The sequence below is a fragment of the Vidua chalybeata genome, chromosome 15, assembly GCF_026979565.1.
Source record: "Vidua chalybeata isolate OUT-0048 chromosome 15, bVidCha1 merged haplotype, whole genome shotgun sequence".
NCBI lineage: Eukaryota > Metazoa > Chordata > Aves > Passeriformes > Viduidae > Vidua > Vidua chalybeata.
Genome location: NC_071544.1, coordinates 13981210 through 13995723, shown reverse-complemented (window position 1 = coordinate 13995723; position 14514 = coordinate 13981210). Strand labels below are relative to the sequence as shown.

Below are 14514 nucleotides of genomic sequence, written 5' to 3'. Positions count from 1 at the left end.
CCCAGCTCCTGGAAAACCATCTCCTGATGGCATTGTGGAAGACCACACACTAAGATAACAGCCCTTTGAGTGATCAGGCAACTGGCTGTTACATTTACCAACATGAAGTTCACTTCCCTTCTGCATCTCTAAAAAAAAGTATCATGGTATTGTTACTTTGTAGATGAATACCCTTTTGTAAACACAAATGACTGGTTTGTCCCTAGTTATGTGACTAGATAGCAGCGCTTTATTCACATCTGGGAGTCTCCACCTCCAGCATCTGTCCTAACCACAGCAGTCCCAGCTCCTTCACTGACACAATACACATCAGTGTATTGGTAGAGCACAAAAAAAATCATGCTTTGAGGCAAACTGTTACATGGATATATTTATTGCATTGCATTCTTAGCAATTTTAAATATAAACATTTATATCTGGAAAGCAGAATATTGCAAATTCAGTATTATCCAATATGTTCATAGCAGCATCAGCTTCCTAAGAAATAAAATGTTTAGGAAGACAGAGAAGGAATTACAAACAAGTTACACTCTCATTTCTCACCATCTGACCCAAACATGGAACTGCAGCTGTGAAACAGATATTGAAGTCACCAAATGTGACCTTGAAAACCTCAGTGATTTCAAGACTGAAGAGTGTTTTTGTACCTGATTCCCCACATGGTTTTCGTGTGCCAAGGTGAGGTTAACTAACAGTCACGAGCCTGGAGAGGGCAGAGGGTTGATGTATCTGCATTACCTGACAGAGAGAGTTTTGATAACAACACTTGGCACTTGTATAGCATTTACCACTTCCCCAGGTCCTGCAAGACAGGCAAGGAGTGCTCTTGGATGTGCTACAGCTGTGGAGTGTCAGGGAGAGGGATGGAAGCGACTTGCCAAGGCCATTCAGTGAGCAAGAGGCAGTGAAGAGAGTGGAATTTGTCAGCCCCCGAATTCCAATTCCCGGTCAGTCTGGTGGCTGGCTCATGCTGCTCCTCTGTGGCTCCCTAAGGAAGTTTTACAGGTGACTGATTGGTTAACAAGTCCCAGCCCACAACTACAGTGGGTGTGTGCACCATTGAAAAGAGGTCAACCCATCTGCTTCCTTTGTAATGCCCATTTTAGTTTTAGAGAAGCCAAACATTTCTCTCATCTTGTCCTCTCCAAATAACGTGCCAGCTGAAGACACCTTGGCACAGCTGCACTTTGCTCTGAAGCAGTGGAAATCAGAAGCAATCACTATAGGAGCAGCTTTCATTTCTTTCCTGAGGGAGAGCACTGATCTTTTGAGATGAAAAAAGGATGGATATGTTTTCACACAAACTGATCAAACTACTTTTCATTCTAAACGAATACAAGACTGACTGAAAGTCTCAGGTGTACTAATTTTTTTTCAACAAAGTCATCCAGGTGTACACCAGAAAGCTAGAAGCTAATAAGATAGTTATCCAGGAACATCAGGAGGCATTTTCCTCCCCTGACAGGCCTTCACTTCCACCAGCTAAAAGCAAGAGCACTTACAGTGACATCTGAAAGGCTCGTAAACATCATGAGACAAGCATCTCTGCTATTTCCCCATTAAAATAGTCCTTTCTCCTGCACCCCAGGAAGCCAAGGAAAACCGAGCCTTCTCCATCCCCACCTCAAAATGGCAAATTTGCTTACTTCCTTCTCCTCCCACTGGGTTTCCTCTGCAAAAGGTTGAGGCAAGCTCAAACACGTCAGTGATTAGGGGTGGATCCTGGCAGAGATTCCAGGGGCAGTTCAGGTGCTGTGAAAGGCTCACAGCCTAAGGGAGGCTGCACTCAAGAGCTGGCTCAGCATCCTCCCCTTCATCTACAGAGCTGAACTGCCCAGTTTGGCAGGATTGTAGCCAAGGCACAGGCTAGAAAGCCCCTTCCCATGTCGAGGAGTTAGCACCTGAGTAATTCCTGTCCCCTCCTTTGTCTTGGCCTAATCTGATGCTACTCTTGCCATCTAACACTACTCTCTGTCAGCGTGAAGCCATTCCCCCTTGTTCTGGCACTCCAGGCTGTTGTCAACAGTCTCTCTCCATCTTTCCTGTAAGCTCTCTTCAGGTACTTGAAGGCTGCAATTAGGTCATCCCAAAGCTTCTCTTCTCCAGGCTGAACAATCCCAACTCTCTCAGCCTTTCCTGGTTCACAATACTTTAATTGCAATCAGAATTTCACAAATTCTGTAAAAATTTTCTTTTCCAATACTATTTCTAGTCAGCAGCAGCCTTTCCTAATGTTCTAACAGACTGTCTTAGAATTGCTATTAGTACAAACTTGAATTTTTTAAGCCAATATCAAGAAGCAAAAGCATGAACTGAAGTAGTTCTGGGCTGCAGATGCTGCAGACCTCGGCATTCATATTTTACACTTGGCAGTGCAGGCAGGAGAGAAAACATCCTCATATTAATTGGCAGTATTTGCAGTTATGCTCTGAGGCAGACAGTGGCATATACCTGAGCAGCTTCTCAGGCAAGAGCTGTCCTGGCTGAGGGAATCACTGCATCACCTCTGAAAAGGTGCAGGACTGTGCCTTCCAGTTTTATCCAGTGGCAGAGCTTGCAGTGTAAGTTGGTGCTTATAACTCTGATCTGTTTAATCAAAGACAGAAAGTTTACCTGGAGATAAACATCTTCATATACTCAGTGTTTTCAGTCTGCTGTCTCTGCTCCACTTTCCTTCAAGATTCTGGATCAAATCATTTACACCTGTCTCACTTAGGTCAGTGCCAGTAAGAAATAGAAAGGCTGAGTATGGGCAGAATGTTGGACAGAATGTCAAATTCAATAAAAATTACACAACTTTTTTCTCTGCCTCTTTTTATCCTGCACACCTATTCACCCAGTGATTCACAAGTGCAAGTGGGTGACTGCAACAACAAACTAGGAAAACCTAGCACTTTGTGAAGGAAAATAAATAACATTATTTTTCAAAAGTTAAAAAAAATTGCTTTACTCCAAAAGGTAATATTATCCAAGATAAATAATTCTTCTGACCAAATAATTCCAAAACTCTAAAGAGAACAGTATGAAAATCAAGAATAGCCAAAGGCTCTCTGGAGTCAAAACTGGATGGGGTAACATTCCTTAGGGAAGGGTAAAAACCAGTGGGCACTCAGGCCTCTTCTTGCTGAGACATTGCCCTGCTGAGGGAATGCTGCAAAAGAAACAATGAATCCAAACACTGAAGGAGAAGAAGCAGATGGAAAACAGCACTCACTGATTAATTCAGTAATCACCTGCAGAGGACATGGTAAGAACTTCACTCTAGGTCAGAAAAAAACCCTTCCAGGCAATTAACAAGCTGGACAAGTCAGTTGAGAGAAGGAACCAAACCCACACTTTTTTATAAGTTTTTTCCCCCTTTGGCCTTACCTTTTCTACAACCGCAGCCCAAGGAGTGTTTGATAAAAAATTAAGCACCTGTGCAAAAACATTTCCTAAGAAATAATCCCAGAAATGAGAAATTATTTTAAAACTTCCTCAAATTTCCCCAACGCTTCTTTGAAGTTATTGCAGAAAACTGCTCCATGCAGTAACTGTGTACCTCACCCTAAATACACTTTAAGAAGCACTGCTGAGCACCAGGCTGAGCAAAGTCCTAGAAATACAGGACAGGTGGCAACCTGTGGATCCTTTCTAGGGAGGCTTTCATATTTGCCCAAAGCTTTTTCACTCTCACGTTGCTCTCTGTTTCTTACTCTTCATTGCTTGGCACAAAGACTCTGGTGTGTTCGTGCTCACAGCATCACTGCAGCAAGAGAGGAAAGGCTGGGAGCAAAAAAACTTTTTGAACAAAAAATTTTATGTTGAGTTTGGAAAAGGAAAATCATAGAAAGAAACAAGCAGAAACAATGAAAAAAAAACCCACTGGAAACCAAAGCTCATTTGGTTCCAAAAGTTGTTTTCTTTTTCTTTTTTAAAACAGATTTAGGAGAATATTTCAGTGAGGTAGAAGAACTCATTTCAGAACATGACATTCCATTTTATTTAAAGAGCAATGTTATCTGAAGTATTGAACAAGCAAGTGACAACACACCTATAGGATCACTTGCTTCATCACAATCACGATGCTTGAAAGAGCCAAAATCCATAAGACAGCATTTTAATAATGCATTTAAAAATACACAATGCCAGAAAACGTGGGAAAAGGAAGACATTTTGGAAGATCTGAAGTTGTAGAAGAGGAAGCAGCAGTATTTAGGAAGCAGCTTGGAAATAATGAGAAAGGTGGACAGGAAAGCAGGATACAAATGAAGAACCAACAAATAATTCATTAAATCTAAACTGGAAGAGAGCAGTTTAACCAACTTCACAGATGAGAGGAAGAACATTTTAACAATGAGGTAGTGCAAAAAAAGTAGATAAACTATAATCCTTAACTAGGTTTGCTCACCAAGGTGATGATTCTGGAAGAACAGGTCAGGGATGATATAAAAATCAAGGCACAAACTTAAGCCTAAGCACCAGCATTTTTAATAAAATGTAAACAGAGAAACTCATAGACGTGAAGCAACAAACATCTGTAAGGTTTCACGGAAAAACCCATTATGAAAAGAAACATTAAGACTTCCAGAAGCAACTGAAAACTTGGGGAAGTGTCAATTGACAGGAAGGGCAGCACAGCCACAAAAACATTCATAGTAGTTGTATCTTAGTTAATGCACAAGGCATAAACTAGGCAGACAAACAGAATTAAGAATATGAGGTGAAGAAAAGCAAGAATTCAATGAGATGTCACTGTATATCAGCCTGAGGGTGATTTGACACCCTTTGGTCAAATATGAAAGAAAGAGGAGAGGTCAGAACCAGTGGCCTTTGGTACTAATAGAAAAGGCAGAGAGGAGTTATCCCAAGCAGCTGAAATAAGAACAAAGCTGCCAGAAAACAGAGAGGAAAATCCCCACAGCCATAAGGAAGAAAATATTCACTTGTAATAAAAGCTGCTGGGAAGTCAGGAGCAGAGATAAGCACCTTATTTCTAGCTTCACATGTTTCTAGTAATTTGTGAGGGTTCTGGTTAGTACATAGAAAGCCAACCAAGAAAGGGTGCAGAAAGCCAGGACAACAAGAGCAGTCTTTGTAAATCAGAGTTTAGAAGGTCCTGAGGAGACAAAGTATTGACAGGAGAAAGTTAAAAAAGAGGGAAAAAAAAAAAAAAAAAAAAAAAGGGAAAAACTGCAGAGCACATGAACACAGAAGGAGGGAGGGGAAACAAGAACCTCCATGAGAAGAATCTTTTCAGTGCCTAGTCTCAGTTCACAGAGGGATGGGATTACAACAGTAAAGCAACATTACAGAAGAAGCTGTAAAGAGTATTTAATTTTGTCTTTTCTTTTTTTTCCCTTGATGAAACTATTTTGCCTCAACAGTACTTTTTATTCTGTCCCAGGCTGAACTTGGCTTTGAGCTCAGTGGCTGAGCTCATCAAACCCCATGTCATATGAAATGTTGACATAAGTTTCAAGCTCCCCCAGAGGCAAACAGCTGCTTTGTGTGCCCAGAATGCCTGCTAAATGATTTCTGTGATTCACCCAAACACCAGACATATCCCTAACAACCAAGCAAGCAGAATGCTGCATCTGCAGCAACAGAAATCCATATCACCCACAGTACAGCCACTCAATTTGAGAACTCAGGGCATCTATATGCAATGTAAGTCCTGCTACAAAGCAATTTCCCAACTTCAGCTTAAACACACAGAGCTGCTGCAAAGCACAAGGCAGTTGAAATGAATACAGAATAGCAGCATGAAATCTCCTTTGACAACAAAGGGAACAGGCTACATAATGGAACAGCTTCATTTACCCTCAAACTTCTGCAGGTAGGTTTTTTGGAAAGCAGTTTATACCTGCAGAACCCTGGCTTGACCTGCAATAATTCAACAGCCTTGCTAAAATGAAACACTGATGAGTTGAGTTTGACTTCTATACTTCAAAACCTTTTCATGCACATCTCCAAAACTCAGCTGGAATTAATGATGCATCCCTCACATGGACAGGAAAGACCCATGAAGGTTCCTGCTCCATGAGAACTGCTGGAGACACAGCAGCTCTGCTTTCAATAGAGGGAGTCTGAAAGGTGTTTAAATACAGGACAGGTGTGCTCAGCATAAACACACCTGAGAAAAACACAATCTTTGCCAGATTCACTCTTAACACTAAGTAGCAAGTGGGCAAGTGGGCAAGTGGGCAAGTTTTCCATCTTCACCCACAGATAAACTCCAAACAGGGAGGTCTCTGAGTCAGCTACATCATCTGCTTGCTGGTGACACAGGGCCAAAGCACAGCATTACAAAGAGAGCCTAAGCTTGATACTGGAAACAAGTTACAGTCCTGCCATCACCCACATTAAAAGAATACTTTGCAGTTAAGAGGTTTTCTATCACACAGAGCATTACAGAGCTAACTATGGTAAAGAGGCCAGTAGCCATCAGCAGGATGTGATTCCAACGTTTTATAAACTATTTCAAAATGACTGTCAAAATTATGTCTGGAAAAGAGGACATCCATGTAACAGCAGCAGATAAACTGCTGGTTTCATTAGCAATTTCCTCTTCATCTTACTCAGAATGTGCAAAAGAGCATTTCTGATTTATTTCAGGTCCAGATCTTATCCTTAAATGTGTGTCACAAGTAGCTCCTGTAACAGAGTACACCAAAATTCTTTTACAACCCTCTCCATTTATCTTCTTTTTTAAGAAACAGTGGGATCTGTGCTTAACTCCCTCATATCACAGAAACAACTCTGTTGCTGACCTTCTCCTGAGACCCTCAACAGGGATCTAAGGAGGCTGCTTTGGCATCAAGCCCAGGATGCTTAAGTTACAATTCTTTCCCCTACCTTGAGGTGGCAATGGGAAACCAGCCACGGTACCGTCCTACTCAATGACAACTCTAAATAGCAATGGGAGCTGCAGCAGCAAGTCATGCTATCAAATAAATACGCTGACAAAGGCTCAGCCAAGTCAATGTGCTAAATGGACAAGCAAGACATTCTCTCCTCGAATAAAGATCTGGTTTATGTGGCGTCTGAACACCTGCTGATAATCCACCTTGGGCCGCCTCCTCCTCCGGGACTGGCTCCTCGCTCGGGCCCCACCACTGGCCCCCTCTGTGTGGGCAGTCCTGCTGCCCACATCAGCTTCACTTCTGTCACCTGGGGTCTTCTTCTCTCCAGCTCTGCCCAAGTGCTTCTGCCTCTCATGCTCCTCTTCTGCTCTCCCTCGTCCAGATCCAGCCTTCAAACTCAGCATCTGAGAGTCATTTGTCAGGGCCAGCTCCTCTGAGACAGTCTTTGAGTCAGCTCCCTTCTTCCCCGAGGATTCCTGCAGCTTGAGTCTGTCAAACAGCTGCAAAAGGACAGTTGTATCTATGACCACACTCATAAAACAAGAGAGGCTGCTTGTTCCACACTTCTACATTGTATTTTCATGTACAATCCCAAATCAGCTCACAAGACACAGTGACAAATCTCCACCAGCAATAAAGACCACATTTGCTTACCAAAGTCAGTGACAGAAGGTGAATGAGTCTCTTGCATGGTCATGAGTGTCTTAATGTGAGCTCCAAGGAATTTAATTTCAGGAGCAACACTGCTGTGTGGTAGCCTTTAACTTTGGTAAGGAGAAACAGAGATACCAAGTTGCTCCTACAGCTCACTTTTCCCCATGTTCTTTTAATGTTGTCAGACAGTTTTAGAGAGATTTCCATCCTTGTATCATGAATCCCTAAGATAAGGGGCCTCCATTAGCAGAGTCTGTACACTGAAAAACTGAGGGATCTTTTGTGTTCCCCAAGACAAACTAAAAGATGACGTGTGGGTATTCTGGGAGGGGAGCAGACCACAAACAACAGAAAAATAATAAAAATTACAGCAGCAGACCCAAAGCAGTGTATGAACTCATTAATCTAAGAACACATGGTGCTGAAACTGAAAAGAAATTGCTTTTACTCTGGCAGCAGACAAGCTTTTATGAAATAATGACAAATAAGATTTTTCGTTAGCCTGTCTCTTCCCAGCAACAGGCTGGAGAGCCAATGCCTGTGAGAGTGAGCTAAAGGAACAATGACAACTTGATTATTTTTAACTAAACTTTAAAAGAAGGAAGGGTGGGATCTATCAGAAAACAGATTTAAATGGCAGGAATTTGAAAGCAAACTCCTCACAATGAAACAGTTTAAATGCTTTTGTGATGCTTCTCTGATGTTCAAAAGGCCCGGAGCTGTTGCCATTCAACGGGCACTGCCCTGTCACATTTTTTTCCCTTCATTGTTCAGAAGTTCATCTATCATCTCTTCGCTTGTCAACATGGTAAACAACTCTATTTGCAGCTGGATCCTAGAGAGTGGAGAGCTTTGGAGATCTTGGGCTTCACAGTACCCAGACTGGAAGCTCAAGTGACCAAAGAGCTGTGTTGCTTCTCTGGCTGCAGACATAGACTGTGCCCTGAGGAACTTCAGTACCAGAGGGATGCTCTGCCACATTCCCTGGCAAGACAAACACGGACCCGATCAGTCACAGGTGCAAAAACCACACAGAACAAATCTCACATCAAAACCCACAGAGTGAGCTTCTAGAAGTTCAGCACGTCACATTAAGCAGAGGCAACAACTCTGATCTGATTCTAAAGTGGAGCTTTAGTAACACTGAACTACTAAAGTACTTTCAGAAAGATCAGAAAACATTTTGGGTATTTTTCTGCTCAGTTCAAGTTATTTTACAGTCGTCTGTAATAAAAGGAGGTAAAATATTTCAAATGTAAGCATGGGTTCCAAATCAATGCTCCCCTTTTATTACTTTGAAAAAGGAGATTCTAATAAGAAAGAAAACAGCAGATGTCACCTACTCGGGTCAGTGAGAGCTGAGGTTCTGCATAGAAGGCTTTGCCCATTACTGGTTTCCTGTAAGTCTCATCCACATCTGTCAGGGCCTAAAAAAAGACAAAAGAAACTGAAAGATTGAAATTAAAATAAAACATGAAGCAGCTTTGGATCAGCTTTGTGTCAAAGCATTATGAAATTATGTTCTGAGAGAAAATGCATCCCAGGAACAAGCTGTGCTTTGGAGCTGGTTTGTTAATCATCTAAATTGTACTGAGGTATAAAAGCAGCTGCAAAGTTCATTCTGCATTACTTGCAAAATCTCTGTGATCCTCGTCTGCAAAATCCTTCCCTCCTCCCCATTTCCAAACTTTCCATACCTCCAGGCTCACAAATATTTAATAGCTGCTTTTCCATCTACTGTCTTTAAGATCTTCACAGGGTAAAAAACAGGGAAAAGCTTTTGTCACTGGCAGCCCAGTGATGTCAGTGAGAGAAAACACACCAGCACCCACCACTATAGAAAGATTGGGTTTTGCAGAGAAAGAAAGCTCTGGAAGCTTCTGATATTCCTCATATTCCACCTTCCTGTGTTCTTACACAAAACCTCTGAAGATGCTGGAAACTCTTCAAAGCTTCTCTCTCACCTAAAACCTCTCTAAGATGGTTGGGCACCTCCCAGATGTACCAGTCCAACACCAAGTACCACTCAAGTCTGAAACCCAGCACTTGGTACCAGAGCAAATTAGTTTGTGAACCACAAAACCACATGAACCTTCCTCACATGTCATTTGCTTAAACCTGTTGCAAATTTCAAGTTTTCAATATAACAGTTACAAATCAAGGGCTGGAACAACAATTACCATATTCCAGAATTTGTCAAATGCAACCAAAAACCCTGTGCAGACTCCACGAAGCCCTTTGAAAGTGCGGATGTGGACATTAATTCTGACACCATCTCGGACACAGCGATGAAGCTCCCCCAGTGGGCTGCCTTCATGGACTAGAACAGAAAGAAAACATCACAAAATATACAGAATTATAGAACAGAATTGTAGAATGGCCCGAGTTGGAAAGACTGATTAAAGACCATCTTCTTTCAACTCCCTCCCACAGGTAGGGACAGCTTCCAGTAGACCAAGGTTGCTCAGAGCCCCATCCAGCCTGGCCTTGAACACTTCCAGGGTTGGGGTAGCCACAGCTTCTCTGGACAATCTGTGCCAAGGCCTCACCACTCTCACAGCCAAGAATTTCTCTCTAATATCTAATCTAAACTTACTTTTTTTTCAGTTTGAAGCCATTCCCGCTTTTCCTGTCACTACACATTTTTGTAAAAACTCTCTCTTCAGTATCTGTCTATCTAAAAACCATGTAGAAATCCACTCTATGTACAAGTATGGCAGAGCTTGGCACAACACTTGTGTTCACAACAATAGCAATGAAGAAGCCCCAAGCACTGTAGCACACTGTGGTTGCCATTACCAGACCACCAAAATTCTTCTTACAATGGGAAGAGCCAAGACTTTAGAAAATATGAAGGTTTTGCTTTACATAGCCTGCAGCCTTAGCTGAAAATCTTTTTGCTACATTTCAAAAACATGCCAAGTAATCTGAACTGTAAATAAAAGTGGTTGAGAGGGAACAGAAAGCTCACGGGGGCAGAGTTAGTTCCACAGAAAAGACAAATGCCTGGTTAAGGCTACCTCAGATTAGTTATGAGCTGTGAATAAAGAATTGTAGCGGATTTGTTCCTTTTCTTTACAAGGGGATTTCTGAAACAATGAATGACTCAAAATCCTTCAATTTACTAAACTGGACCAGTTTAAACTGATGAAAATGCATTGTTTCAGTTAAGATTTCAGCAGCCAGCTGAACATCCTTCAAAGTCCTACAAGTCTTTGGCAAGGAAATAAAATTACTCTAAGGAGCAGCCAGCAATTAAACCATGCTAAAGCCCAGGGCAACAATGCTTTAACCAGGGCAAAAGTGAAGGAATTCTGTAAAACATACAGCTTGCCTGGCTCACACAAGCCTTGTCTTCACACCAGAAATCTTTGCAAGTGTAGCCTATCTAGAGGGGTAGATATTATTTACAACTTCCACATGCCTTAGTACCCACTTGCTTGTGCAAACACAGCCCCAGGATTGCTGTATAATTCCTACTAAGAGTCAGGGAAAAGACTTGGTCTAAAGTCTCACATGGTTCTCCACTTTAATGAAATATGTGAGCCAGAGATGATCTCTCACTTTGTACTTTAGGGACTGTACATTCAAGATTTGATTTGCACACCAGAAAATGCTTCCCGTGAGTGTAAAGTGACTGTGTAAAACAGCTGATCTGCAGGACTGGGCTGCAGGGTAATTCATGGCCACAGCAGGGAAATCGAAATCAGTTTCCTCTGAATTAACCTAATCACATTTATTTTTTGAGATCCATTGTCTTCTTGCCAGCCCTCTCCAGCTGGATAACTGCAGGAAATTGGTTTCACACAGAGCATAAGCTGTCTCTGCACCTCTCAGCCTTGCTAAGGGGTCTTTCCATGAGCCTCTGTGTCTCCTTCAACTGAACTGATAACAAACATGTTCTGGATGGACAGATCCATCACAGGAACCACAGATGACACCATCATGATATCAAATCGATGCTTCCAATCAGAAAATGGTATTTTTTCTAACCAACCCTGAGAACTTACATATTAATTTAAAATCCAGACTTATTTTTAGATTTTAAGTTCAAGTATTCCCTTTACTAGGAACTCTATCTACAGCTTTTTACAGAATTCTACATCTAACTCTTATTTTCAATTATGCCTCTGTCTCTCAGCACCCAGGAAAACACTACACAGCTCTATCAAATCTACACTCTGCCCACTTTTCCTTGCTGTGTAAGGTTCTGGCCCCTCCATGGCAAACTTCCAGCTTCATCTGAGCAAAAGGGCAGAACACGTCATCCACAAACCCTTCAACAACCTGACATTCACAGAAAAAATAAAACCAGCAATGCAAGGCATTTATTTTTGGAACAAACCTCCTCTGCAAGCACCAAGGGCTGTAATGAGCAGGCTCTGCACACAACTAAATCTGCCTGTGCCTTCTGCGGTGGTAGGGGCCAGCATGAACAATGTTTCAATAGACAGGGGGAAAAGTTACCTAGTTGGTACAAAAAATCCAACCCTCACCTGGATAAAATAAGCACATGCTTAATACCAGGACTCTGAAAAATGATTCAAAACCTACTGTAAGCAGAGGGCAAGCACCCCAAAGGGTGAAAATAAAGATCTAAACTCTGGTTAAGTTCAAGTCCTTGTCCTCAGGGCAGATTCCATTAAGAGGCAAGATTAGAAAAACCTCAAGAGAAAAGTTGAAATAATTCAGAACACTGTCAAACACCTTCCCACCTGCCCTGCACATGAATTCTCTGCCCCTTGGTTAATACACAGTAATGAGAAATAGCTCCTCCTGAACTGATCCACACAGTCCAAGTTCCAAACACCTGTGGTGCAGACATGCCCTCAGTTACAGGGAAAGCACACAATTTTGGCTATAAATCACTCTTAAAACATCCCAGGCTGCTAATAGCACTTTCTGTATCAGTTGTGCCAGTCTTCTTTGAAGTCCAGACATGCATGTGTGGATATTAAGGAGGTGCTCTTAATTGTTCCTAATTTTTACAGGGTTTATTTTTTTCTCAATTTTCATCACCAGTGCAAACTGAGATATTTTTTATTAAGATCTGAAATCAACATTTCAGGTTAGTTTTCTGGAAATCCTGGGCCAACAGAACCTCTGCATTTGTGCAGAACACTAAGTGTGATACTTAGGATCATGCAGCATCTATAGTAATGAACACATTGTGTTTTAGTGTCTAAGAAAGAAAAAGGTTTTGCCTTGGGCATTCAGAATTGAACATTCTGGGCTTTGCCTTTTCATTAAAAAAAAAAAATTAAGATGATGGTGCAAAGATAATTTGATTCCAAAATGAACCCCAGTATTTTTTAATTAAGTGCACTAAAGTTACATCTCACCTGACAGCAATGCCATTTGATTCTTGGTGTGGGGGCACAAGTAGCACCTTTTCATGTTTAGGGGATGTTTACCCTGACCGCACACAAAACATTTTTACAAGAAATATGTATCATCATCACAGCTGATGAATTTAAATTTACATCACAGCTGACTCTCACCTCAATCCACTGCTCTCACATCCTATTATCAGAAATGCCAGTATTTCTGCCTGCAGGATGTTTAGTTAGCAACCAAGTAACAGCAGTGTGTTACAGACTTACCCTGTGGTTATGGTTTTACTACACCCTGGACTGACCCAAATATCAGTCATGGTTTAAAATAGGGCTTTTGAGAATATAGCAGTGTCTCATCATTTTTCTCCTTAAAACCAAGAGGATGTATGTAATTCACCAATTAACAGAGCAGAACATCACCACAACAGTCAGTGTCATCTCTGCATGAGCAGCTCTGTGAAATGCTGTTCCTCATTCCTGCACACCATTTCAGAGAATCGCGGAATGGTCTCAGTTGGGAGGAACCTAAAAGCCCATCTTATTCCAATCCCCCTGCCATGTGCAGGGACACCTTCCATTATCCCAGGTTGCTCCAAGCCTTATCCAACCTGGCCTTGGACACTTCCAGGGATGGGGCAGCCACACCTTCTCTGAGCAACCTGTGCCGGTGCCTCTGCACCCAAGTGTCATTTCCCATCACACTAAATCATTCCCCCCACACCACCCACACCCCACTATCACCCAACCGCTTCCGCCAGCCATCGCTCTCCCCTCACCCCCAACCTCCCCCAAACTCCACCGCAACTCCACGCCGGCCCAGCCGCAACCCTCCACCCAGCTCAGCACGGCCCCGGCCCTCACACAGCCCGCTCCCCTCAGCCCTGGCTCCCTGCGCCCGCCCAGCCCGGGGCCGCGCTGCCCGCGCCCTTACGGGGCATCCTGGTGAGGACATTGCGCGGTGCCCGCCGCCGCCGCGTCGCCGTTCCGCCTTCAGCCGCCTCCTGCTCGGGGCCCGCGTTGACCATGAGGCTGCGGAGGCGCTGGATGCGCTCGGGGTCGGCTGCGGGCGGGCCCCGGCGGGACGCGCGGGCGGCGGGGGCACCGCGGCGGGCGGGGGCGGCGCGGCGGCCGTGCGGGCGGCGCAGGCCGCGCTGGAAGCTCTCGTACTCGGCGAGGTTGTTGAAGCAGGGCGCGGCGGGGAAGGGCAGCGGCGTGCGCGGCGAGTAGAGCGCCAGCAGCGGGTCGAAGCGGCTGGAGCTCACATCCAGGCGGCCGGGGCTGGGCGAGCGGCGGGAGCCCCGCGGCTCCGCGCTCGCCGCGCCCGCCTCGTCCTCCTCCATGCCGGGCTGCGGCCGCCCGCACCGCCCAGGGCCGCCGCCAGGGGGCGCTGCCGCGCAACGCCGTGGGCCTGAGGGCGGAGCGGCCGCCATGGGCGGGAGGGACCCGGGGGAGACCCGGGGGAGACCCGGGGGAGACCCGGGGGAGACCCGGGGGAGACCCGGGGGAGACCCGGGGGAGACCCGGACACCTCCCTGCTGCATCCGGCACCGGAGAACGTCCAGCAAAGGCCGCAATGATGGCGAAGGGTCTGGAGCATCTCTCTTTTAGAAGAGACACTGCGGGAGCTGGGCCTGCTTAGCCGAAAAGACTCAGAGAGGGGAGTATCAAAAGGATGCTAC

The 14514-nt window shown here is 44.1% G+C and overlaps 1 protein-coding gene across 1 annotated transcript; it reads right to left on the bottom strand.

The window, feature by feature from the left end:
• Positions 1–355: 355 nt before the first annotated feature.
• LSM11 (LSM11, U7 small nuclear RNA associated) lies at positions 356–14175 on the bottom strand. Its single transcript, XM_053956791.1, has 4 exons — positions 13767–14175; positions 9680–9819; positions 8843–8926; positions 356–7345 (listed from the first exon to the last, which is right to left on the bottom strand). The coding sequence occupies exons 1-4, from the start codon at positions 14173–14175 to the stop codon at positions 6962–6964; spliced, it is 1017 nt and encodes a 338-aa protein (XP_053812766.1). The 3' UTR covers positions 356–6961.
• Positions 14176–14514: the final 339 nt, after the last annotated feature.